The following is a 23,881-nucleotide window of genomic DNA, read 5'->3' on the forward strand; positions in this document are numbered from 1 at the left end:
TTCTCTATTCTTCTTTCGATTTTCCCCTAAAATCACGATCTGAACCGCAACGGCAAATTAACGACGTGACATCCTTTGTTTACCTCATCGCTCGTAACCGCTTTTCTTGGTCTAATTTGGAACATCCTCTAATCGCATCTTCAACACTACCCCTCCCTTCCAATTCGCCACCATCGCCATGTTGTGAATACCATTTGCCTCGTACCCCTACGGATTTGTTCTTCTTCTCTTTCATCTATAATGTCAAATTCGAAATTATACCCTGAAGCTTACCCAATGTCATCCGGAAACCCAAACGCAGCATACAGTAGTGAAGGCGTAGGAGGTTACCAACCTAAGAAGAAGAGGAATAAGTGGTTATGGATCGGTCTACCCATTCTCTTGATCGTCATCATTATCGCCGCCGTTTTAGGTGGTGTCTTGGGATCAAGAGCAAGCAACAATGATGACAGTTCCGCCTCATCCTCAAACTCAAACTCAGGTAGCAATAATGCTAACACCGGTGTCCCATCTGGTGTCAGCGGAGTCAACACTGCCGGTGCGACCAGCACGGGCGCCGATGGTCAGGTGTATCTCGCTGTCGCCACTGATAGCTATCTGCTCCCTGTTTATGCTACTGGTGTAAGTCTATTATATTTTTTTAGATCACCTCTACGTTCCAAGCTCACATGTCTTTATGTAGACTGCTACTGCCGGCTACTCCGCCCCAACTGTTGGCTCCTCAAATGGCTGGCCGACTGATCCCTCGCCACCTTCCAACTCTTCCATCCGACCCAATCCTCGACTTGCTCCGGCTTACAAGTGGACAGCTTTAACTTCTGATCTTATCGCCAACAATCTCTACTTCAGGCAATGGAACGCCACCATCGTGCAAAACGCCAGTGATACCCTCGGTGACGATCCCACGCCTTATACCGAAGATGGAGGTTTATCCGGATCTGGTGTACTGGACGTAGCCAGGGAAATCAAGTTGAAGGTCAAGAATTGGGCATATGCTTACAAGGTCACCAACGAGACCAAATACGCCGATCGAGTATGGCTCGAACTTCAAACCGCTGCCGGAAACAACTCTGATGTCGCTTTCGGAGCTGATGATGGCACCCGATGGAACCCAGCCCATTTCTTAGATGTTGCGGAATTCTGTGCTGCTTTCGCTATTGGATACGACTGGCTCTACGATTTCTGGACGGATGAACAGAGAGACGCTATCATGTGGTCTATCCTCAATCTCGGCCTCCGACTCGGTTACAATGCTCTTTCTGGTGACTCGTCCGCCTCAGCTTACAATTGGTGGGCAGGAAGTGCTACGGGTAATGCCCAGGTCAACGGTAACTGGAACTGTGTTATCAATGGTGGTCTCACTCAAGCTGCTATTGCTATCATGGATAGAGATCAATCTGGTCTCGCTCAAAAAGTACTCGATCTTACTGTACCCGACGCCTACAACAACTGTTTCCAAGCTCCTGATTCCGCTGGTTCCTGGGCTGAAACCTCTGATTACTGGTATTTCGGAACCACAGGAGCTGCTGAGATGGTCAATGCTTTGATTACAGCATACGGTGTTGATCGAGGACTGGCAGAGTCTAACCCTGGTTTCAACCTCACTTCGCTCTACCACATCTACATTCAAGGTATGACCAGTAAATTCAATGCTGGTGACCACGGACCCAACAAGTATACTGCCACCGCCAACTCCCTCTTACTCTGGGCTAACATCTTCGACACACCCCGATACGCTTTGTACCAAAGAGATCACATCGATGCTTCTGAACCCTGGTCCATGTTCTGGTACGACCCCGCCACGACCGGTACATGGTGGGATGGATTAGCTTTGGACCACCACTTTGATGCTGCCGAAAACCAATGGGCGACCGGTCGATCGACCTGGTCCGATAACTCTGGTACCTACTGGGCCATGAGGGCAGCCAAATTACAAGGTCATCAAACCCACGGTGATTTAGATGTGGGAGATTTCGTCCTGGATGCGATGGGTCAAAGATGGGCTGGTGAATTAGGTTCAGGTCAATATCTCTCCGATGGATATTTCTCAAGTGAAGCTCAAGATTCTGAAAGATGGTTATACTACCGAAAGAGGACCGAGGGTCAAAATACTTTATTGATCAATAGCATAAACCAAAATGTCGACGCTGCTCCTACTGGTAATTTCGGCTCGTCCGGTACTGCGCAAGGACCTGCTCCTAGTTTGGAACTTCAGACAGATGATACGGCGTATTTCTGGACTGATATGACTTCTGCTTATAACGGGTGAGTGAAATCTGCACTACACTCCAACCAAACTATCGTGAATAGTCATGCTGATGTTATATTTACAACAGCACCGGTGGAGTCAAACGGGGTATTCGATTCCTCAACGGTCGAAAGCAAATCTTACTGCAAGATGATGTCACCACTTCACCAACCTTACAATGGAGGATGCACACCAACGCCACCGTCGAGACCAACCAGGCTACTGCTACGTTGAAATTGGGCGGTGAGACTTTAGTAGCTTCCATCGTCCAAGGACCATCAGGCGCATCATTCTCTACTGCTTCACCTACTCGATTATCGACGGATCCTGCTCTCCCCACTGGAACGGAAGATGCTGATCAACCCAATGATGGAGTTACGGTGTTGACGATCGATGTGGCTGATGGAGGTTCCTTCAGCTTGCAAGTGCTTTTCACTCCTCAATGGGGAGATGGATTCACTGCGCTGAATAACGTATCGAACGTTGCGTTGGATAATTGGAGTTTGACGAGTCATAATTAGATGGACTAGAGGAAGAAGACAGTGGGATGGGATGGGATGCAGGACTCAAATGTCTGACGATCCTCATTACAAGATTTTGATTAGTGAAAAAGGAGAGAAAAAAGTTTCACATACGATTACCTATTACCTACTAAGCTTGATGCCGAATACATGATATATAACATTCTTTACGATCCAACTCAATCTACCTTTTTGTTTGACTCTTCTTATGTTTTATGATATATATTACACATTATGGACGGTATGAATATCAGTATGAATATGAGTATATTATCATCACGTTTCTGAGTGACTGAGCATTACGAAGATAAGAACACGGTCAACGTAATACTTTTGGATTTACATACCCGGGTTGGATGAGTTAACCGGATTTCCAGATAGAACAACAAACAAGGTTGAACTTATAACTAGAACATGTTACTCACTCTCATCTCTCCTCATCGCATTCAGCAATAGAAATCAGTCACTCTAAACTTCTTACATTGACCCTCATCATCAATCGTATGAGCAGAAAGACAGCTCTGTTGTGGTTTCAATCTACAATGTTATAACTAGATCAAGTGAAGTCCAGTTTACCCGAATACCATCAACTTCGTCGACATCCAGAATGCCTAGGAAATCATACGAGCAGCACCTCGCTAAAAAAGCAGCCATGAGGAGAAGAGGAAGCGTGATAGAGTGAGTTGAAGATCTGAATTATCCTCTAGCTCATTCGTACTAATTGATATCGAGTGGTAGGAGCGAGACAGATGCGGAATCTTTATTCTCAAATACGACTTATCAATCTCAACTGTCCTCCTCTACTTCTCCATACTTATCACCTCATCAACATCGATATCTCCCTGGCCCATCTAAATTCGCAAGAACTCTATCTTCTAATTCATATTCAACTTCCGTATCGTCACCTTATCCTTATCGTAGAGAACGTTCAAATTCTCCCGGAACGTCTACTCAGTATCGGAATCAGGAAAACATACAGAATGTCGGATTTAGTTCTTTCCCACCACCACTATCAGACAATACCAATCCGAGCGATACCGAACCCATACCAACACATAGACGTCCATCTCAAAGTACTGCGACGCACTTGACTGTACCTCAAACTGACAGGGAGATAGCCAGAAAGAAACGTCACGAACAACGTAAACTCTCTAAATCGACATTATTATCGTCGAAATATAATTCACCAATTAGACGATCCATAAGATACTTGACTACAGTGGGATTGCACCAACATACCACGTTTATCAGTTTGATTTTTTACGTTCTGATCAAGCTTTTGGTGATGAGGTTTATTGAAGGAAGGGAGTTGGATTGGGTGAAGGGGAGGGAAGAGGTTATGTGGGGTGCGGTTATCTATGAGTGGGTAAAGAGGGAGGGTGAAAAGGGAGGAAGAAGTTTGAGATCACAGGTGAGTCTTACATCTCATCTTACTTTACAACCCTTCGTTCTACATCGTTTGTGACCAAAACGACCGAGAGAAAAGGAATCGTTGGAATTGACTTGTTGACTTGATGGGTGTGAAAATAGGTCATAGCATTACTTACTATCCTCTTATCACCCTTATCGCTTTTCGTAGAGTAAGTGTGAATTCCCAACTATGTCTATGGACCATCTTCAAATGAAATAAAATACAAGTTGAACTGATGTAAGTTTCCGTACTCAGTAAAAAGGTAGTACCCATGTCAATGACCATCCGACCATTGACCCTCTTGTCTTCAACGGAAGACTATGCTTCTGTCTTTTATCTGTTCCTCAGCTTGACTATCAATCAGTTTCATGCGATTTGGGCAATGACATTTGGACTCTATGTGATAGGGAGGGGAATATGGATTGGTGGATTCGAAGGGTAAGTCGCTCAGCTCAGCACATCGCACATATGCCTCTGTTAATATGCCCAAGAATTGTCTGTACTAAGTGTTATATTATACCTCTATATATCGATAGCTCAAAATACGCTTTCCTTTCTTTCATAATCGGAGCAACGGCTCTAGGATCAAGATACTCTATCTGCGAATCCAACTTTTTCAACTATATTTATAAGCAGATCACCTTCGATCACCCTGCCATGAAGTATTCAACGAGATTACCGACAATACCATTATTGGCTTCGTATACTCCGACAGTGCAGAATCAAGTAAATGAATATTGTAAAGCCACTGTCCCATCATTGACGATTTCATCCTTGGTCAATCAAGCTATAACTCATAAAGTGAGTCTTCCACTTTATCTAAAAGAACAAAAGAAAAAGAGAGATCGCTAATACGATCTGAATAACAGATACAATCAACATTAACAATCTTTTCTATCATGCCTCCTATCACTATCCTCCTATATTCCAATATATCCTTACGTCCCGGCCCGTCAACTCGACCCTCACCAACCATCTCTTTCTTACCTCTATTATTGTTCTTAATTTCCATACCGATCTATCTTTTTTCGAATGATCCGCATGATATCATCCTACCGCTTATGCCTCTGACACTCATGATGTCCTTCAGAGGAAGTGCGGCTAGGGGCAGTGAACGCTCATCAGCAAGTGGAGGGGGAGAAGATGAAGTATGGAGGACTGGTGTAGTCCTCAATGCCCTTTCGATCATCGAGTAAGCTGAATCTCCCCCCGACGTCCGAAGCAGAAGCTGATAAAGGAATTTCATTCAGTTTGATACCCTATCAAGCGAGTCTAACGATGTCGATATTATCCACCGGATTGACAGTACTGTGGATTACACTTATCGGTGCTTCTCCTCTGATCTCGATTATAGTGGTGTTACGTCAAATTAGTATTGTGAGTGGACTTGAACAACACACATATGCCGAGTACTGAAGGTACCTGTCTTTCGATAGATGATCATACCCTCCAATGCACTTGTACAGTATATCAATCCACTCGAACACGTCGTACTCAAAGGTGCCTTCGCGATAGGTTGGTTCTGGGGTATGAAGAAGTTGATTGAGAATGCTTGGGCGATAGGTGGATTGAGTGAGAGGAAGAAGAAGAGTAGGGAGAAAGTGAGGTAGGATGTATTTGAAGAGTGTGTGTATATGCAAAAAGGTAGATGAGCGATGAATATGACGAGTATATATGATCGATCCATGATGTAAATCAATCTTCTGGGTCGGACCAAGCGGCTGCTTGTGTATGCCGGATGGGACCGTGCCTCGCTATGATTTACGCGTCCAAAGGATGGTATGGTATCCCTCCACTCTGAACGAATGGATATTTTGGATTGAATCTCTGCTTTTTACTCACTCATACAAGTCTGTACTTGGTGTATACACTACTCGTTGACATATCCAGAGCTCAATGCAACCCCAGTGGACGACGCACGACTCACATGGTGTCTGATTTCGTACAATTATAATCTCTCTTACGACTCAGTCGTCATCACCATTCCATGTCGCACACCTTGATCGACCACCCTCCTTTGGATTAACAACACTCTGACGGAAGTGGTAAGATGGTGATAGTATAGATCACACACAGATCTGTTCCAAAGGACCCACCCTGTTCCCATTCCTAGCCAATTGTTTACAAGAATTCAGTATATCAGATTCAAAATCACCAGGCCCAAGCGTCAAAACGATGGGGACAATATGAAATGAAATTAAATTGAAATGACCAGAGTACCTAGATATAAAGAGCACAAGGATGAGACGGAGGATGTAAAGATGGAAGTAAGGAAAAGGGATGTACCACCTCATATCAATCTTGATACGTTGACTCCTACTTCATTGAGAACCCTTGAGGAGAGGACATCGCTCGATAAATCACTGGCGAAGAGGAAGAAAAGGGAAGAGATTATACCGTCAGCTGTGGTAGAGAAGGAAGAGGTTCAGATATCGTCGACTGAGAAAAGGAAGAAGAAGGACAAAAAGACTGAAGAGGATAGAAAGGAGGAGATACCATCTGAGAAGCGGAACTTGGATCGATTGATAGAAGGAAATCCTGTTGGTTCGTCAAAGAAGAAACGGAAAACAACGTCAGCTCAGGAAGATAATTCTTCACCAAAACCAAAGAAGCGAAAGACGAACTCCTCTGATCCTATCGCCTTGTCGGAACGGCATAACGTATCAGCTCAGCCCCAATCGTCTTCCGTTTACACCAGTCGGCCTTCTCAAACCGCTCTCATGCCTTCAAATTCCACTTCCAACGACACTTTCATTACTCGCAACGGGACGATCTTGGCATTTCAAAACAGTGGTCAATACCTTCTTCATTGGGCCCAGGCAGTCGGACAGAACGAACTAGAAGTCAACTGTCGTAATGTCCCATCTACTTTGACTCACTCTCAGTCCGAGACGACAGCGACAGTTATCTCAAAGACCCTTCAGAGGAAGATAAAGCAAGCTGAATTGGAAGGAAGAGAAATGCCAAAACCTGAAACTCCAGAACATCAAGGTACACTCAGAGAATGCTCATTTCATTTACCGATTATCGGCACGACCGTACATTCCTCAAAACCTTTAGAGGGAGGTTGGATGAATAAGAAATTGGCAAAGCAAAGTGCGAGTTTTGAAGCTATCAAGATATTGTATAAATTAGGAAAGGTAGATGATAATTTGAAAATTATCTTATCAAGTTCAAGTTCAGATTCTACCTCCAGCTCTAGCTCTTTAACTAGTGCGAGTGAAAGTACTCATTCAGATTCAACTGCGATAACAGATATTTCTACCACAGGAGAACGAGAAGAAGAACTAAGATTATTGAACGAAACTCGATTAATGACTAAATCTAGAAGTACCCAAAGATGGGATAAACAAAAAGAACTTATCAAGGATAGATTACCACCTTCACCTTCTGAATCAAGTTCGTCTAAACCTACTGGACAACATGGTCTGGGATCATATGAGTCTTATATTTCGCCTCCATTCTGGGCCGAATCTCGATCACTCAATACAGATTGCTTATACGCCACTACACTGGAATTCATCCTTGAGTCACCATATCAACAAACTCATAGGATCGACGAAAAATGTAGAAAGTTATGTTTGGTGACTAGTAGACCACTGGATATTTTCGATAAGGGTGGGATGGTCGAAATAAACTTGACAATAGGAGATCAACAATTACCCCAAAGTACGGGATATGGTCCAAAGTTTAAATTAGTCGATTATGGTAGATTGAAATTTTGGTCTGAAGAGGATTTAGATAAAGCTCTGAAGTTTACTAAAAGGTTATTAAGAGCAGAGTTACAGAAACCTTTCAAAGGTGATTTGGCACGGGTGAAATGGTTATTGGTCCCGCTCAAATCTGACTTCATACCTTTCTCATCACTAAATAAGGACGATGACGAAAAGAAGAAAAACGGCAAAGAGAAGAAGAAGAAGAAGAGAAGGAAGTTGAGTGAAAAAGATATATCATGGGAAGAAATTTCGAAAATCGTCGATGGTCCACTATACACCTCGATCCACTTGGACGATATGGACATACTCAAGAAACAATGTATTGATCGAATGATCACTTCCCCATCGGAATTTGCTCGACGAAAATATATTACCTCCGTGCGATTCGACCTATCCCTTGATTCTCCCCATCCTGCCAATCCTGCCAGAACGATCGTGGAGAGTTTACCCTCGGGAATACCTCCTTTGGGATATAGTAAACAACCTATTTTACAATGTGAGAATGTCCGACCATACAAATCAGGTGGAATTATGGGTTCGATCCTCCACCCTATAAAAGCAGAGACCAGCTATATAGCACCTGAATTAACCAAGATACATTGCATACCATCCAGTATATATCGGACGGGTACCGTCCTGCCTTATCTATTTGACGAGTTGGACAATCATCTAATTGCAAATCAAGCAAATAAAGACCTTCTCAATGGAATGATAGATGGAAGGTTGTTAAAGCAGGCTTTGACTACTCCTGGATCGAACATGATTTTATCAAAGAATTATGAGAGGTTGGAATTTCTAGGTGACACGATATTGAAGTTTATTATCACTCTATATTTCTATTTGTTCGACCTTCCGTCCACCTCAACGAAATCTTTCCATTCGGATTCGGTTTCACTTCCAAGAAGTATAAGAAGTACGAAGAACGGTGATGGTCGCAGGACTACAGAGGAATTCGATCAAGACCGACATGCGATAACTTCCAATAGATCGTTACAACACAACGCTTTAAAAGTAGGATTGAACAAGTATATAAGAAACAAGAGGTTCAAATCGAAAGAGTGGTTACCGAAAGATTGGATTTTGAATTGGGATGAATGGAGTAAGAATAATAATGGTGGTGAAGTCAAGGGAAATCCTAGTCTGAAAGGGTTAGAAAGTAAGGAGGTATTAGGGATGAACGATTTGGGAGATAAAGTGAGTTATACAGTGAGAGATTCGCATGACATCTCAAGTGTAAAAAGTGAAGTTGCAACACCCTAATGCTTTGAGAACATGATAGATCCTCGCGGATGTACTGGAAGCTATTATTGGTGCATCGTATCTGACTTCGAGAAATTTCGACAATGTAATATCGGTAGTGCATTCATTGGGAATACCTATAAAGGGATTGAACGCATGGTCCGATATAAAGCACCTTGTTCCCACCCCCTCCTTTTCACATAAAACTACCAAAGATGAGAAAGTATCGGAATTGGGAGAAGCGAAATACATGAAATTCTTCAAAGCTAAGGGAAAGACTATCCTGGGATACGAATTCAAAGATGAAAATAGGTTGAACCAAGTTCTGGTGAGCTAAACTAAGCATATCGCGCACTAGATTGGTAGTATGTAGCTGATACATCCACGTTGGATGATTACCACAGAGTCTCGACATGAACCAACCTGGACATAAAGATATTTTCGACAGATATCGGTTACTCGGTAATGCGATACTTGATTATTGTATGTGCTTGTTCAGCTGATTGATAATGTCGAGACAGGTGAACAAGAATGAAGCTGATGATCTCTTTCCACATGGAATAGTCGTTGTTGAATACCTATATGACAAGTACCCTGAAGAAGGTCCATCTTCTTTACATCTCATGAAAGTGAGTTGGGAGTATCAGCTGGTCGAACTGAGGTGTCTCCAGTAGCTGATCACTGTGTTGTAGTCCTCGAGGTGCAATGAGGTGAGCAAAGTCCTCATCAGCCTTAGATATTCAAGTTTCTGCGAACCCACATGATCGATAGCTGACTCGCTGTCCTATCTACCAGGGCGCTCGTTCCGCGTTATCTACTGAGCTCGGTCTACTTGATCTTCTCAAAGACGGCACCGTTGAAACTACTTTGCAAATTACCAAAATTCGAAAAGTGCTAAAAGCTGCTAAAACCAAAACCGATCAACTTCGATCGAAAGCCAAAGCTGCTGAGAGTGATCAGGATCATTCAAAGGTCGGATTGGAATATTGGATGGAAGTACCTACATCTTATGTAAGTTGGCCTATAGGACATAAATTGAAAATATCAACTTTTCGTCCTTCTTTGTGAAACGAAATCACAAGCTGACTGTAGTCAATCGTATTGTGGTAGACTACATCGAATCCGCTCGAAGCTCTATTCGGAGCTATCCTACACGACTCGTCATTCGACATCCAACCCCTTCGGCAAATATTCCAAGAAAAGTTATTACCTTTCCTAGAGAAGTATTGTACCCCTTCTAAAAGTAAGGACACGAACCCTAAAGCCGAGTTGATAAGGTATCTCCAATCGAGAGGATGTATCACTGACAGGTTGATCATCGAGAAGAAAGTGTTGGGTACCAATGACAGGAAGGTAGAGGTGATAGTGAATTACCATGGGGTTGAAGTGAGTCGAGAGACGGTAGAGGAAGGGCTAGGGTTTAAAGCGGTGAAAGATCGTTGTGCGTTCGCTTTGGGTTTCTTGAGGGATCAAGGTGGTCTTGAGAAGATATGCGATTGTAAGACTAAGAAGAGATAGCTTTTGGGTTTTAATGCCGGTAGGGATGGGGAGGGGTGTTAATGGTCTTACAGAGGGGAATCTTGGTAAATCAGGAGGATTATTTATTGTAATATTAGTAAATTGGGAGAGTAGAAGGTTAAGTAGATATCCAAAAGTAATATACAACCAAAGCATCATCTTTGAGTGACTTTGTATATTAGTCATTATTGCCAATCAATCATTTTGGGTTTTTTTGGTATGAAACTAAAGTCAACGTATTTATAGTTTCCTTTGTTGTTACATTGTAGTATATCTTACAACGATTCCATATACATATGCAGAATGCAAAATGATGCGAGCTACCCGATTTCGTCAAGGTCAAGGTAATTTCCGAGAAAGTGAGGGAGGTGAAGGTGGTAATGGTATTTGTCTAGCTATCTCCAATTGTCTCACCCCGTTTTGATCTCCAACTATGTTCTGAGAAAATGATCGTAAGTTCCTTGGTATGGGTTTTGTGAGAGATGATTGATATGCTTGATAAATTAGGGGATGTGATGAGATACTTCTTTCTACTAAGACTGATATGATAGATCAACTCAATGTCAGTGAGATATCACTCACGAGTTGCAGGCAAATTTATATGATTAACATTCTCAAGGCGCAGTGATACTCACTATCTTCCATCGTACTCTGTATTAGTTCTTCGACAATTTTCGGATCTCCCGATGACATCAACGGTACAACTTCACTCTGAAAGGCCGTCACGGCTACATATCGACGACACGAAACCGATATATGGTCAGCTCCCTCCACTAATCAACGTTACCAGACAGTTGACCCACATTCCATTTCCAATTGCCTCAACATACCCAAAACCTTGGTCATCTCCTCCTGCTCAGATGGAAGGGATGGACACCACACACTCGTAAGTAGGTTGATGGCTATAGAGACTGTGGTGAATAGTCGATGGAGGAAGGTAATTTGGATGAACTGCGGTGCCGACACAATTGGGAATAGGTAATGAATTATTTGAGATAGTTGGTTTAGGAATGGAATAGAGGATGTTGGAGAGAGGATTAGAGTTAGTTCTGATATCAAGAGAAAGATGAACAAGGTGTGTCGCCACTATGAAAAGACAAGGTTCATGGTCAATTATACTGATAGCGCTTGGTGAGGAAAGGACGAACGTATGATCCATCTCTTGCTTTACCCAATACTGATCAAGACCACTCTCTCTTATCAGCTACATTGACATTGACCTCTTCGCGTGAGTATGCGGTGTCATAAAGAGCTCACATGAAAGTAATAACATGATTCCACCTGATACCACGTAAAACCCAATAGAATGGTTTAAACCCGTGATAATGTATTCTCGGATCGTGGATGATTTCCAATCTAGTATCTGGGGACCAAACCTATAGCGTGGTCAAGAACAATCCAACAATTCAGCTTCACCAACTTAACAGAGACACGGCGTTGGAGGCAGGGTTGATCAGTCGGATTGTCTGGCTGATATCAACCAAGACGCCTCAATAGCACAACATAGCTGATATGGTATCCCCGTTGTGTTACAAAGTAACCACACTCACCTTTCATAAGCATACCTCTTGACTGGATCTGAGAGCGTTTCGTACGCTCTTCTAATCAAGATGAACACATCATCGTTACCCGATCCAGCTCTATCGGGATGATATAACCTTGATCTGTGTTACAGCCAACTTGTTAGCTGCAAGGAACATTTCAGTACACAAAGTTCAGCTCACAAGGTCCGATATGCCCTCTTCAGCCCGTCTTCGTCGACATCTGGATTCACACCCAGTAATGCATAGTAGTCTTCTCTGATATTCTGACTGGCTTCACCGGTGTAGAACGTATATGCCAAGTAGGTACATATCACACCTGTAAATGCGATTCGATAATTCCTCAAATAGGTGGGTGACCCTCTGGACGCAGGGGGGAATATACCGGGTAAGGAGGTAGATAGGTAAGGGAGGAGTTGGTGGGTGATCTGACCTGGGAGAAAGGACCATAAGAAGGGGGTTAGGAGGGAGGACATGATGGTCTTGCTGACCAGAACCACGATGAAATAACGAGCAATCGTAAGTCGGCCTCATCGACCTCATATCCTCGTATTCGACTAACTTATCGGAGAGGCCTTCTCCTGTTATGTGCTTTGGGTGTGTGGGGTCTCCACATATCAAAATGAGGGAGATTGATTCCATGTCCGTGTGATGCATCTGGATTTGCCACCCGCGGTAATTGCGGAAATAGCGAATTCTAACTGATCTGTTGTGTCTCCTCGAAGAAAAGTTGAGAGAAAGACAAGACAGCAGAGCACCACTCACTCAGTGCTATAACACGTTTACATATCGGACTTCCTCAGCTTTCTCTTTCTCTTTCTCTCTTCAACCGAAATATACAAAAAAAAGGATCATCCACAATGTCTACCGATCTCAAGCAACTCGAACAACTCCTCGCCGGAAAATCATACATTGATGGGTGAGTTCTGCTCTGCTTCTGAATTCCATACCTCCTCTTTCGCCTATCTCCCTTTCATCCGCCTACTATGATGATCTACCGTTTTGGTCCGTGTTTCCGAGCGCAGCGGCTTAAGACCCCGCGACTCAATGCATTGAAGATAAAATTATTTCCAAACTCACTGATTCTCTCGTTACCGCCTTGTATCTCCTTCAAACCCAAATCTCATGGAAACACAAAGGATATAATTCCTGACGATGAATGTCCTTCTTCTATAGTTTCCAACCGACCTCTGCTGATGTTGAGGTCTTCAAGGGTCTCGGTTCTGGTGAGTTAGCTTTCTACCAGTCCGGCTTTCCGAATGCAGCTAACATAATATTCCATAACCAATTACAGCCCCCGAAGCTACCTTCCCTCACACTTTGAGATGGTACAACCACATCAAATCATACGAGTCCGAATTCGAATCTTTGCCTAAGGGTACCAACCCTCTCTCCGCCTCTTCATCTTCTGCCGCTCCCGCCGCCGATGCTGAGGAAGATGATGAGGATGTCGATCTTTTCGGATCAGATGACGAGGAAGATGATGCCGAGGCTGAGCGAATCAAGGCCGAGCGAGTTGCCAAATACAACGAAGCCAAGGCCGCTAAGACCGCCGAGAAGCTCGCTGCCGGTAAGACCCTCGAGGTCGCCAAATCCGTTGTCACCCTCCAAGTTAAACCTTGGGATGATGAGACGGATATGGAAGCTTTAGAAAAGGAAGTTAGAGCTATTGAGAAAGATGGTCTCGTCTGGGGTGCTTCCAAATTGGTTCCTGTCGGTTACGGTGAGTTAGCTGTGCTAATTTTTATGTTTCTCATCACATAGCTGATTGATCCTGGTTTTTGTTGTAGGTATCCGAATGCTCCAAATCACCCTTGTCATTGAAGATGCCAAGATCTCCCTTGACGAACTCCAAGAAGAGATCGCCGAGATTGAGGACCACGTCCAATCCTCCGACGTTGCTGGTGAGTTTGCATTAGACATCATTCATGACTGTGTACTGTGCGATACTAAGTTGTCTGCTCTTTCTCCTAGCTATGCAAAAACTCTAAGCTATCCGATATTGCTCTAACCTTCAGTCGGATGGTTTCGTTTCTTTGGATATGCATTTGACGTATGACATAGACTTCACATATCTTTGCGGCTGTCTGCAAGTTTGCATGCTTCCCATAATGATCAAAGGGAATGCCATTCCTCGTTATTCTGACAAGAGGCATACTGTATGACGCACTTCAAACGGAACTGAAACTGATCCGTATAATTACTGTCATTCCAAAGGACAAGGGATGCCGGTCCGTATGGTATCATACCGCTTCAAGTCCTTTGTAGATGATACTTCTCCGGCCTACCTCTTCACGATACACGAGTTGACTGTCACCACCTGACCGGGAGATATTTATATGTATGTATACTGTAGAAGGAGAGGTGTAAGATCCTCAATCTTCAAATCTATCCATTTGTTCTTTCCCTCTTTCCTCCCAATTGCCTAGCATCATACCATATTCATTTTTAAGCACAGTACTGGACGAGTCAAATGAGCAGCATGGGTCGATCACAGAGAAAGCGAACTTCTCGCAAATCCTCAGCGCCAACCTCGGATATCCAAATGGGTCTCGACGACATCCCCTCAACATTCATAACCATCTCTATTGATCGTACAAAACTCGATCCAGAGCAGAGCAACGCAATAAGCGTGAGGGGACAGACTAGACCGGACGATAACTACGATCTTCATCATCTGAAGACCAAAGGTCCTGAAGTTTTCATGATGAATTCCACTTGGTCCAAGAAAATCGATTCGTTACATTCTACGTTGACGAGTAAGTTGTATGAAACTCGAGACCAGAGGCAAGAGAAATTTCGTTCTTTGAGATCTGCCGAGAGGACAGAGAGATGGAAGAATCTGGTTGGTAGGATTGCAACTTTGGATAAAGTGAATGATTATGATTATCCTATTAGGATTATAGACAGTACACAGAGAGAAGAATTGGGTGATATGGGCTATTACGAGTTTTCGGCTTTCTTATCTACGAAGTATAACAGGTCGGCGACTGCATCTACATATACATCCGGAGGTTCAGCTGGAGATGGATCGAGAGACGAGCGGCAAAGTAAATATAAAACTGAATATCGTGAACCACGTGCAGAAATGCAGAAGGAGGAACAAAGAGGTAGACCGAGAAACAGAGCACCAACGTAGATCATTAGTCATTGGTCACGGAGTTCGCGATGAGCATACAGCACTGGCTCCGGGATATGAATCATGCATTGACCCAAAGTTTCCAAAAGAGTTTGTCACGGTACGATGAGATCAGATATTTATGATATTGTTTTACCGTGAGAGATTATGATATCCAGCCTGTCGAGTGTGACTCCTCTGTGTATCTCAGCTCCGTTGAGAATCGCACATCTTGCTTCTCTGACAATCTCGCGGGTATCCCTTCTGAAAGTTCACGGCATTGTCGAGGTTTCATGGTATGATATCTGGTCCTTGTTGATGTTGATGAATTGAGTCGTCTGTGGTGGCGGCGGTGGTGGTGATCAATTCGGTCGTCCGACATGGCCGGAAATACAGTGATAAGCATACAGTCAGTCATGACGGTATTATATCATTCCAGCGCAAGTATATGTACAATTCATCCTTCAGAAAGTCGTCGAGTTCTACTGCATATATATACACATGTAAACTATGAAATGTATAAAAACGAGGAGCTGGTATGCTCTTCAAATTGTAATGTCCTTTTTGCATTCAAATTATTTCATTATCTAATGATACATTTCTCGACAACCATCCGCTCGTTTACTCGGAAACGAGGTCAAAATATTGCTATTGATTGACAGACAGAACACAAACAAGTCAGGATCGTCACATTTCGAATGGTGCGTCTGCCGGACCATACTCACTTGCTGGGCGTCCGGGTGATCGCCAGCATGACATTCCCATGTTTGTAAGTCTTTCTGAGAACCATATGGTTTTCGTTCAATCGGTACGCTATCTTTGACAACATCGAGACATTGAGCTGTATCACGAACAAGATGATCAGTATGTGCGGTATCATAGCAAGCGTATAAAGATTGACTTTATATTTGATACAGTTTTGGTTGAGGAATATAAAATGGCTCACCTTGAGCTAAACCAATTGCGTATCTCGAATAAGCCGGATTTCCTGGAGCCGCAGTAACGGTAAACACCTGCGAATCCTTTCCATCCTCACAAGTTTCAATGGTCACTTTCCCACCATTGCCATTGGAAGTATCGGCATCCAGACACATGGTTTCATCAGAAATCAACTTGATTTGACCTTGTTGAGGATCGGCGACAGAGAAGAATTGGAACTGTTTCGACGGTCCCCCTGTCATAGCTACCAGGGTTCCGGGGGCTGCATATCCATATTGAACGGTCACATATAGATTGGGGTTGGAAACAGATCGGATGTATTCGTCCTCTTCGGTTCTTGGGGTGACGGGTGAGGCAATAGCCAATGTGGCGAGAAGAGGAACAAGTAAAGCTTGGATAAACATTGCGTTAGAGTATAATAATTGTTATCTTATGTAGCTACTAAAAAGTGAGATTGTTGTTGTATTGCACAGTATTGTTGAGTTTGTAGATGAAGAAAGAAAGTAGAGGTACCAGGAGATGTCAGGCCTATTTATACCTTGCATCCAACGACCCAGCGCAACGACTCGGTGCGGGTGCGGACCCATTGTACGCTCGTAATTCTTTGAAACAACTCATCGCATTTCGTCATCCTATGCGAGCCGCCGTCTGGTCCTTTGTTCAGCTGATGTATTTTTTATTGGGGGTGTGCTCTTACCGTCCAAGGTGAGGGGTTGATGAACAAGGGTCAACACATCGCCTTTTGTCGTCTGCGTCTATGTGGTGGATCCATAGATGATAGGACATACGAATTGAGCCTAAGGTCCTTTGTCCTCGGCGTGTAGCCAGAGCTTACAGCGTAAGGGGTCATCGAGTGAAGGCAAGGCAAATCAGTTGGTGAAACAATCAAAACGGAGAAAGGTCCGAAAGGTAAGGTGGAGCGCAATTTATCTGCGCTAAAACCTCGGAGATGAAGGCGGACGGAACGGAACGCGATCGATTACCGAGTTGAGCTGACCCAGGTGTGATCGAGGCGATGAACAGCACATCACATCTGATATGCATATGACGTCTAATCAGTTTATACTCATTGCTTTAGTGGATTTCGCGAAGCGATGCAAAGGATCCGCATGGTCCCTCGCGGATATACAGTACAAACAGTGCAACAGTACAACAGTACTCAACAGAGAAGCAACGCTCAGCGAGTTCGGTATGCATACCCAGACCTCATCTCGACAGTCTAGACTCACTCAATGAAAAATCAACCCAGTGCCCCCTTATCGGCAGGTCAGCTGCTCATTCTCGTAAGACATAGTAAAATACCTTTCAAACCCCCCACGAATAGCTTGATCGTATAACATACAATGTACGATACTCGAAGTGCGACACGCTTTGATGTTTGACTCATACACGACACTCAAGCTCTACATAAAACTCAATATGTGATGTTCAGATATAGAGTCAGCAAAGTTCTTGCTTTGTCGTGTAATTTCAAAGATGAACTATTCACTCTAAAGGATGTTATTGTTGGAGATTTATCAAGCATGAAAACGAATCTCTCAATCGGTTGATTGACCTATTTCTTTAGCCTGGATACCTAACAAGAGGAAAGATAGCTTGTGTATATAAGTGGATAAACCAGTACGTTCATCCAATCCGGACTTCAATTGTCAATCTCAAATGATTTATGTCGAGTACACATTGGGCCGCCAAGATCGATCAATTGAATCAAGAATTCATAAGATTTGAGAGATATGGCGAAAGTTGTCGATCCGGAAGATAGTATGGGCAGCGTATTTGTATCGATGTATTTTACTCACTCGGAACTGAAGAAGACAAGAGTGGAGATAATCAAGTTCAGTTTAGGGTTCTTCCAAGGGGTGATGCTGATTACTTAAGGAATGATAAGGGCTATTTCCAGGTGGAGAAGACGGGATAGGGCGATAATTTAGTAAACTAGTCTTGCATGACAGGCGAGACAGTCATTGGTCAGTTGTTGAAAGAGCCTTGATGCATTGATTAAGGTACATGTGCTTGGGTCGGTATGCACAACCAACAGCCTTGCAAATTCGTGATTTGCATCACCTCACCTCATGTCATCATGTCTGACGAACAATCCCCCCGGAGTATGTTTCGGATGACAAAAAGCTATGTGCGTGGTACTGTACTTGATCCTTTGTGCACCAGAATCAGTAACCGTAGTACATCATATTATACCATATCATGTTGTCATCCTTGGTATTTGTACTTGGCATTGCCGAAGAGATATGAAAGTAAATACTCTATACGAGGGGACCAACTGACTATGAGGTCATGATAGTCAATGTGGAATTGCCGATGAATTGCTTCTGAATCGCACAGTAGATCCTCTCATCTCCTTTATTATCCTTTGTAAGCAGAGCTCAGCCATGGTCATGCTGTACAGATTCCTACCGAGAATCGGTTGAACATTTATCGTATATAATGTCATAAGCAAAGAACATATTTTGACTGTACCGTATCAATCAATTTGTTCTATTGCAATACAGTACACCTCGGTCATTATCAAGATCTTCACAGTCCAGCCCGATATGAACCCCGATCATTATATATATAACACCATTTCAGCACAATCCAACATTACTTACGACTCAGGATCGAGCAATACTAGTACCGAGTATGCGCAAGGACGCCAAGGGCCTGGGGATGGGGCAACAACCCTACTTGATGGCATCAACGAAGAATACGAATACGACAGCGACACATGGTCTGTTGATCACTCTGAAGGAGGCGAGGAGGATGACAGCATATTGAAATCGATGAAGATTCCTGAAGATACAAGGATCAAACCCGGTTTGAATTATGATATCGATTCGAAAAACCGTATATATCATATCCCTCCAACGATGATTGTCGTAGAGATCGGTTGGACAACCACAACTAACAGAAAGACAAGAGTACGAAGGCCTTTCGTCGATATTAGTGGATATACAAATACTTTCAATTCTGACCTTAGGTCTGAAACGGGGTTGAATCTTGGTAAATTCATGTCTTCAACACATTGGTCTCAAAAGATTGACGATCTCTATCGATCTGTTGATGATACCAACAACCTGTCTATATTTCAAGAGATCGCCAATAAGGAATATAAAAGAGAGAGACATACTTTGGAAAATATGGAATCAGCTGTGATTGAGATGCTATATTCCCAAGAAACTGAAATGGACAAAAGGGGAAATGATCAGATTCACATTAGGGTTTTGACCACTGAGGAAGCTACGGATCTAAGAGATAATAGGGGATATTCCAGATGGAAAAGAAGGAATAAGACGATAATCTCATAATGTAAGGTACCTCAGCCTCAGGTGAACGAGAGATGTAAATGTACGGCGCTGTATGGTACTTACAGTTCTTTTGCATGAGTCACATCGACTTACGGTTCTTTTACGAGTCTGAATTGTTCCAACGATTGTTTCCGCCACTCTACAGTAGTATCATACCATACAATAACCACATCCTTCCATCGAGAGCCACTACCGTATTCAAAGCACGGCAGTGGTGAGTATGCCATCATTTCTTCCTCAAATGCTGAAGACACAGTGGGTATCGTGCATCAGTAGCACTCAGGCAAAGAAAGTTATTACGTGGTGCCTGCTCTGGCAAAGAAAAGACATCTAAAAACTGTTCAACTTATGTCTCTCGTGATGCCTGATTTGAGCTGTTCATACTTCTTGAAGTTCCCTCTAAAAAGGATGCTCAGCTGACCGACATATACTGGTAGGGTAAAATTGCAACGATAGCCATAGTTATCTGTGTTTGAAGGCGACATGACGAGTACTGCAAAATTGATGATTATGTCTCGTTTCAGCTCATAACCTGGTATGACACTTCCGTTGTGCTCATCACCGGTTTGGGGTCTGCATTCCTTGAATGTCAATACTCGTCGTGGGTTTGCATAGCACATAACTGAGGAACAGGACATACTAGTATATCAGAAATAATGTTCAAGCCTTTTGAGTTATCGTACTCTGAACTATCCCGCGGAAATTGATCTGCAATACTCGCTGGAACATTTTCGCTTAAGTCTGTTTCCACATCAAATTTACAAGATGTCCTCATATTCAAGAGACAGTCAAATCATCATTGGCATCAATCATGACCTCTCCTCTACTTTCATAGGTCTGCACACAGGCTTCTCTGAAAGAGACGTTAGTCCCACCTAAGGCCCAGGTATCGCTAAAGAAATAGCCACAATTTGTGGATTCACCAAGTCCACCGCGACTGACGGCTAACATGGCGAGTACGGACAATCGCTCGAAGATGATTTCAGGGATACCGTCTGGCATCGAAAATTACAAGAGCTCAAATACACCTGGAAAAAGGATTCCGTAAAATTCCAAACTGTTTATAGTGGTCTATCTGATGAAGAGTTTCTTGAGATACAAGAAGAATTCAAAAACGCACTGTATCTCATTGCTCAAAGTGTTGAGAATGCAGATCAAATTAGATTACCCATTAGGGTCTTCGAATTGGGGTCAGAGGGACAAATTATATAGTAAAGGGTATCAGACATTCTTTTCTACTGATATTTACCGTGTAGCTAGGATGTGATCTTCATAGGATACAGTACTGATTTGAACAACTTATCGTATATTGTCAGCTGGGCATGTGGGAAGAAAAACGGATTCTCCTTGAACCTGGCAGCGAATATCGATTTCGAAAATCGCTTGAATTTCATTTGGCAGGGAGCGAGCTTTATATTTCCATAATGAGATGCATATGACTGGTAGAGCAATGCAGATGCATAAGGTCGGTATACCATTAAGCAACATGTTTTGTAGATGAGGTAGGAAAGGTATACTATAATCTCAGTGTGTCTCCATGAAGATAAAAATTGAGGAAACAAAGGTTATTGAGTATAAGCGAAATAGTCCAGCTATCTGAAATACCAATCCACTCGCATCAATAAGGCTGGAAGCATGTAGAAGAAGAAAGGAAAAATCAATGATTGTTTGTATATGTTAAATGGTAAAAATACAGTTGCGTTATTGGTCCAGTCTACTGGAGGTATCATCCACTTATCTTTCTATATCATGCGAAAAAGGTCGAGAAAGGTCATAAAAAGTATCATATACTGTTATCTATTCGGCGTATTCAGATTCTGTCATTTCACGTTGTGATTTTTGGGGTTTCTCCACCAACAATCGTTGGACTATCAGGTCCGCCACGACTTTACCGTCTATGGGTTTTGTCGGAAAAAGCACTAATCAGTTGGACGTTCACCATCGCCTATGTATGGAAACTCACTCAGAGGTATCTCATTACCCTGGAATCCCTCAGGATAAGCCACTTGAGGTGTGTCAGGTGCTGTGAACGCCTGATCGTCCCACATCCCATAATGCCTTATACCCAAGGCTCGACATGTGAACTCGTAGTCTTCAGCAAACCCACCAGGGAAGAAGAACTCGATAACAGTCGAACGAGGATTCTGATTGTTCATCCATAACAAGTGGGTCAACCCGTTACCGTGCACTCCCATCATCACTGTTGTACGGGCTGATAGCCGGATCTGCTCATCTCTGGATAATTTGTCCATTGATACGATGTTCACCTGTGAAAATGTAAGAGAAGGTCAACATAAGTACGTGATCAAAACATGACGTGTTCATGGGTTAAAGACTGCAAGACAATCGCAACGGGAATGAAATAGAAGTCATCTTTGATAAATTCGTCCCCAAACGGCATAGCCCAACTCACCTCCCAGTTATATTTCTTTTCCAACTCTTTCAGCTCCTTCACCAAGCTCTCATGACTTTCCTTCTTCAACATTCTTCTACCCCATTCCTGTCTACTAACATAAGTTATCACTGGTTTACCCATCTTGGCTTGTTTTTCCTTTCTCAACTTTTCCAACATTTCTTCTTTCTCTTCTACCAATGCGCCTTCTTCCTCCTCTAGTGCAATGAGGTCCACATCCGGTTCGGCGTCCAACCCCATTCCCAAACCCATATCTCCAGCTAAGTCATTCTCTGCATTTCCACCTCCAACGAACTCTATGAGGTTCTTCCGTATAGGGGACCACCAATATTTTGATGCTTGGAGTGTGACAGCTTCCGAGGCAGTACGCCAGGTTTTCCCAAATTCCGGACCTCGGAAAGCCGCTGCTCGATCGGCAAATACCACTCGTTCAAAGATAAATGATCGTGTGGTATCTGCGCGATCTAAGAAATCATTTTGGTACTCGTATGACATGGATGGAAAGATCGCTCGAGAGAGGAAAGAGTTCATCTTGGCGTAATCGTTCCATTTACCAGCTGCGACGTGGGGCATAACCATCCTTGAAGGTGAAGGTAGGTGAGTGATACCCTGGGCGTTTATAGTGGGATCCAAGGATGAGTACGTCCTCCATAACCCAACCAACAGCTCTGCCGCGAAATGATAATAGTGATCCAAAAATTGAGATGGATCGTTCACCAGAAAGCTAACACCGGATACGAGAGAGGCGGAATTTCCCCATAGTCGCTTGGCCTCGGAGGGGAAGATGATCCGCATATCTTTTTCAGTTGGTTCTCTATTTGGGACGATGGTCGTTATACGAATTATCAGCAATATACCTTATCGCATGGATTAGTAGCGATGCCATTCACTCACCTTCCCTTGATGGACTCCTCATCATTCCATATTTCGTTACCCGTACTGACCATCAATCGTAAAAGCGGTATCGACGATGGATTATCCGTCACTATATACCAAGTACCGTTAAACAAGTATATTTGGTCGAATACCGTCCACCCTACAAATAGAGATTATGACAGATTAGCACTTCTATCCTAACATAATAACTTTGATTTTCCGCTTCGTCCCACTGACTGCTTCCTCGCACCACCACAGAACGACGATTGTCTAATTACTATCTCGTTGAGATCAGTCTAACTTACCAGGCGCATGAGCCAACACCTGAGTCATAGACCCGGCACCTTCCTCATCCCACTTTATCTTTGCTTCTGACATTCCAGCAATCTTCGACGTCTTTGAATGCAATTCATCTATCCAATCCTCTTCTGATCCTCCACTTGGATTACTTATCCTGCTATTCCTACTACTATCGAAACCTATTGTGAAACCTGATCCTGGACCTCTCGAGACGGAATTTGAAAATGTCGAGGAGAGGTCAAATTGAATTATCAGGACTACAATCGTCGTTAAGATCAGGACGAGCACGATCTCCCGACGTGTCGGATGGTATGATGCCATGGTGTAGGCGTGGGTTTAGATTTGTCTGTGAATTTATATTATAAAATAGGTAGTAGAGGTAGGATGCAGAATGGAACAGTTGCAGATTATTTTAAAATGAAGAGATCACTCTTGTGATGATGTGAGAGAATAACACGTAAAGCTGAAGTGATTCGTCGTCCGTCGTCAAGGTTGAACAGCTGAGGCGTTCTGCTTGAATTGATGCCCAGAGGAATGTGTATGCGTTCTCTTTCGATTTCGCGTGATATTAAGGGGATGATTATGATAGGCAAGCTATAGACAGCTACTGGGATGCTGGTGTGATAGATAGTATCAATCCGGCCTGAGCTTCAGGTGTGATGACAACAACAATGATTGAATGAAAGAATGAATTAGATGAATCTCAGGTGAAGGTGTAACGTACTGCTAGGGTAAAATC

The 23,881-nt window shown here is 43.2% G+C and overlaps 9 protein-coding genes across 9 annotated transcripts; 6 read left to right on the plus strand and 3 right to left on the minus strand.

Moving 5' to 3' along the window:
• Positions 1-240: 240 nt before the first annotated feature.
• I203_106550 (uncharacterized protein) lies at positions 241-2,769 on the plus strand (the record flags this gene model as incomplete). The annotated part of the gene is made up of 3 exons (XM_019150210.2): positions 241-621; positions 683-2,265; positions 2,337-2,769. The coding sequence occupies 3 exons, from the start codon at positions 241-243 to the stop codon at positions 2,767-2,769; spliced, it is 2,397 nt and encodes a 798-aa protein (XP_019000538.2).
• A 607-nt stretch (positions 2,770-3,376) lies between these two features.
• I203_106551 (uncharacterized protein) lies at positions 3,377-5,790 on the plus strand (the record flags this gene model as incomplete). Its single annotated transcript, XM_019150209.1, has 8 exons — positions 3,377-3,447; positions 3,508-4,180; positions 4,300-4,349; positions 4,436-4,618; positions 4,717-4,981; positions 5,050-5,372; positions 5,431-5,557; positions 5,617-5,790. 8 exons carry the CDS (start codon positions 3,377-3,379, stop codon positions 5,788-5,790), a joined length of 1,866 nt encoding a protein of 621 aa, XP_019000537.1.
• Positions 5,791-6,387: 597 nt separating this feature from the next.
• On the plus strand, positions 6,388-10,653 carry I203_106552 (uncharacterized protein; the record flags this gene model as incomplete). Its single annotated transcript, XM_065517993.1, has 7 exons — positions 6,388-9,090; positions 9,176-9,463; positions 9,540-9,618; positions 9,700-9,764; positions 9,828-9,845; positions 9,931-10,146; positions 10,246-10,653. The coding sequence occupies 7 exons, from the start codon at positions 6,388-6,390 to the stop codon at positions 10,651-10,653; spliced, it is 3,777 nt and encodes a 1,258-aa protein (XP_065373297.1).
• Positions 10,654-10,992: 339 nt separating this feature from the next.
• On the minus strand, positions 10,993-12,670 carry I203_106553 (uncharacterized protein; the record flags this gene model as incomplete). Its single annotated transcript, XM_019150207.2, has 7 exons — positions 10,993-11,192; positions 11,289-11,381; positions 11,457-11,739; positions 11,802-11,830; positions 11,911-12,029; positions 12,204-12,317; positions 12,378-12,670. The coding sequence occupies 7 exons, from the start codon at positions 12,668-12,670 to the stop codon at positions 10,993-10,995; spliced, it is 1,131 nt and encodes a 376-aa protein (XP_019000535.2).
• A 384-nt stretch (positions 12,671-13,054) lies between these two features.
• Positions 13,055-14,185, plus strand: I203_106554 (uncharacterized protein; the record flags this gene model as incomplete). Its single annotated transcript, XM_019150206.1, has 5 exons — positions 13,055-13,113; positions 13,371-13,420; positions 13,489-13,917; positions 13,985-14,098; positions 14,169-14,185. 5 exons carry the CDS (start codon positions 13,055-13,057, stop codon positions 14,183-14,185), a joined length of 669 nt encoding a protein of 222 aa, XP_019000534.1.
• A 491-nt stretch (positions 14,186-14,676) lies between these two features.
• I203_106555 (uncharacterized protein) lies at positions 14,677-15,333 on the plus strand (the record flags this gene model as incomplete). The annotated part of the gene is made up of 1 exon (XM_019150205.1): positions 14,677-15,333. The coding sequence occupies one exon, from the start codon at positions 14,677-14,679 to the stop codon at positions 15,331-15,333; it is 657 nt and encodes a 218-aa protein (XP_019000533.1).
• A 600-nt stretch (positions 15,334-15,933) lies between these two features.
• On the minus strand, positions 15,934-16,655 carry I203_106556 (uncharacterized protein; the record flags this gene model as incomplete). The annotated part of the gene is made up of 3 exons (XM_019150204.1): positions 15,934-15,960; positions 16,038-16,153; positions 16,259-16,655. The coding sequence occupies 3 exons, from the start codon at positions 16,653-16,655 to the stop codon at positions 15,934-15,936; spliced, it is 540 nt and encodes a 179-aa protein (XP_019000532.1).
• Positions 16,656-18,800: 2,145 nt separating this feature from the next.
• I203_106557 (uncharacterized protein) lies at positions 18,801-19,553 on the plus strand (the record flags this gene model as incomplete). Its single annotated transcript, XM_019150203.1, has 1 exon — positions 18,801-19,553. The coding sequence occupies one exon, from the start codon at positions 18,801-18,803 to the stop codon at positions 19,551-19,553; it is 753 nt and encodes a 250-aa protein (XP_019000531.1).
• Positions 19,554-21,350: 1,797 nt separating this feature from the next.
• Positions 21,351-23,463, minus strand: I203_106558 (uncharacterized protein; the record flags this gene model as incomplete). The annotated part of the gene is made up of 5 exons (XM_065517994.1): positions 21,351-21,448; positions 21,517-21,820; positions 21,967-22,780; positions 22,861-23,002; positions 23,148-23,463. The coding sequence occupies 5 exons, from the start codon at positions 23,461-23,463 to the stop codon at positions 21,351-21,353; spliced, it is 1,674 nt and encodes a 557-aa protein (XP_065373298.1).
• Between the last annotated feature and the right edge of the window lie 418 nt (positions 23,464-23,881).

This window comes from Kwoniella mangroviensis, assembly GCF_000507465.2.
Source record: "Kwoniella mangroviensis CBS 8507 chromosome 1 map unlocalized Ctg02, whole genome shotgun sequence".
NCBI classification, from domain to species: Eukaryota; Fungi; Basidiomycota; class Tremellomycetes; order Tremellales; family Cryptococcaceae; genus Kwoniella; species Kwoniella mangrovensis.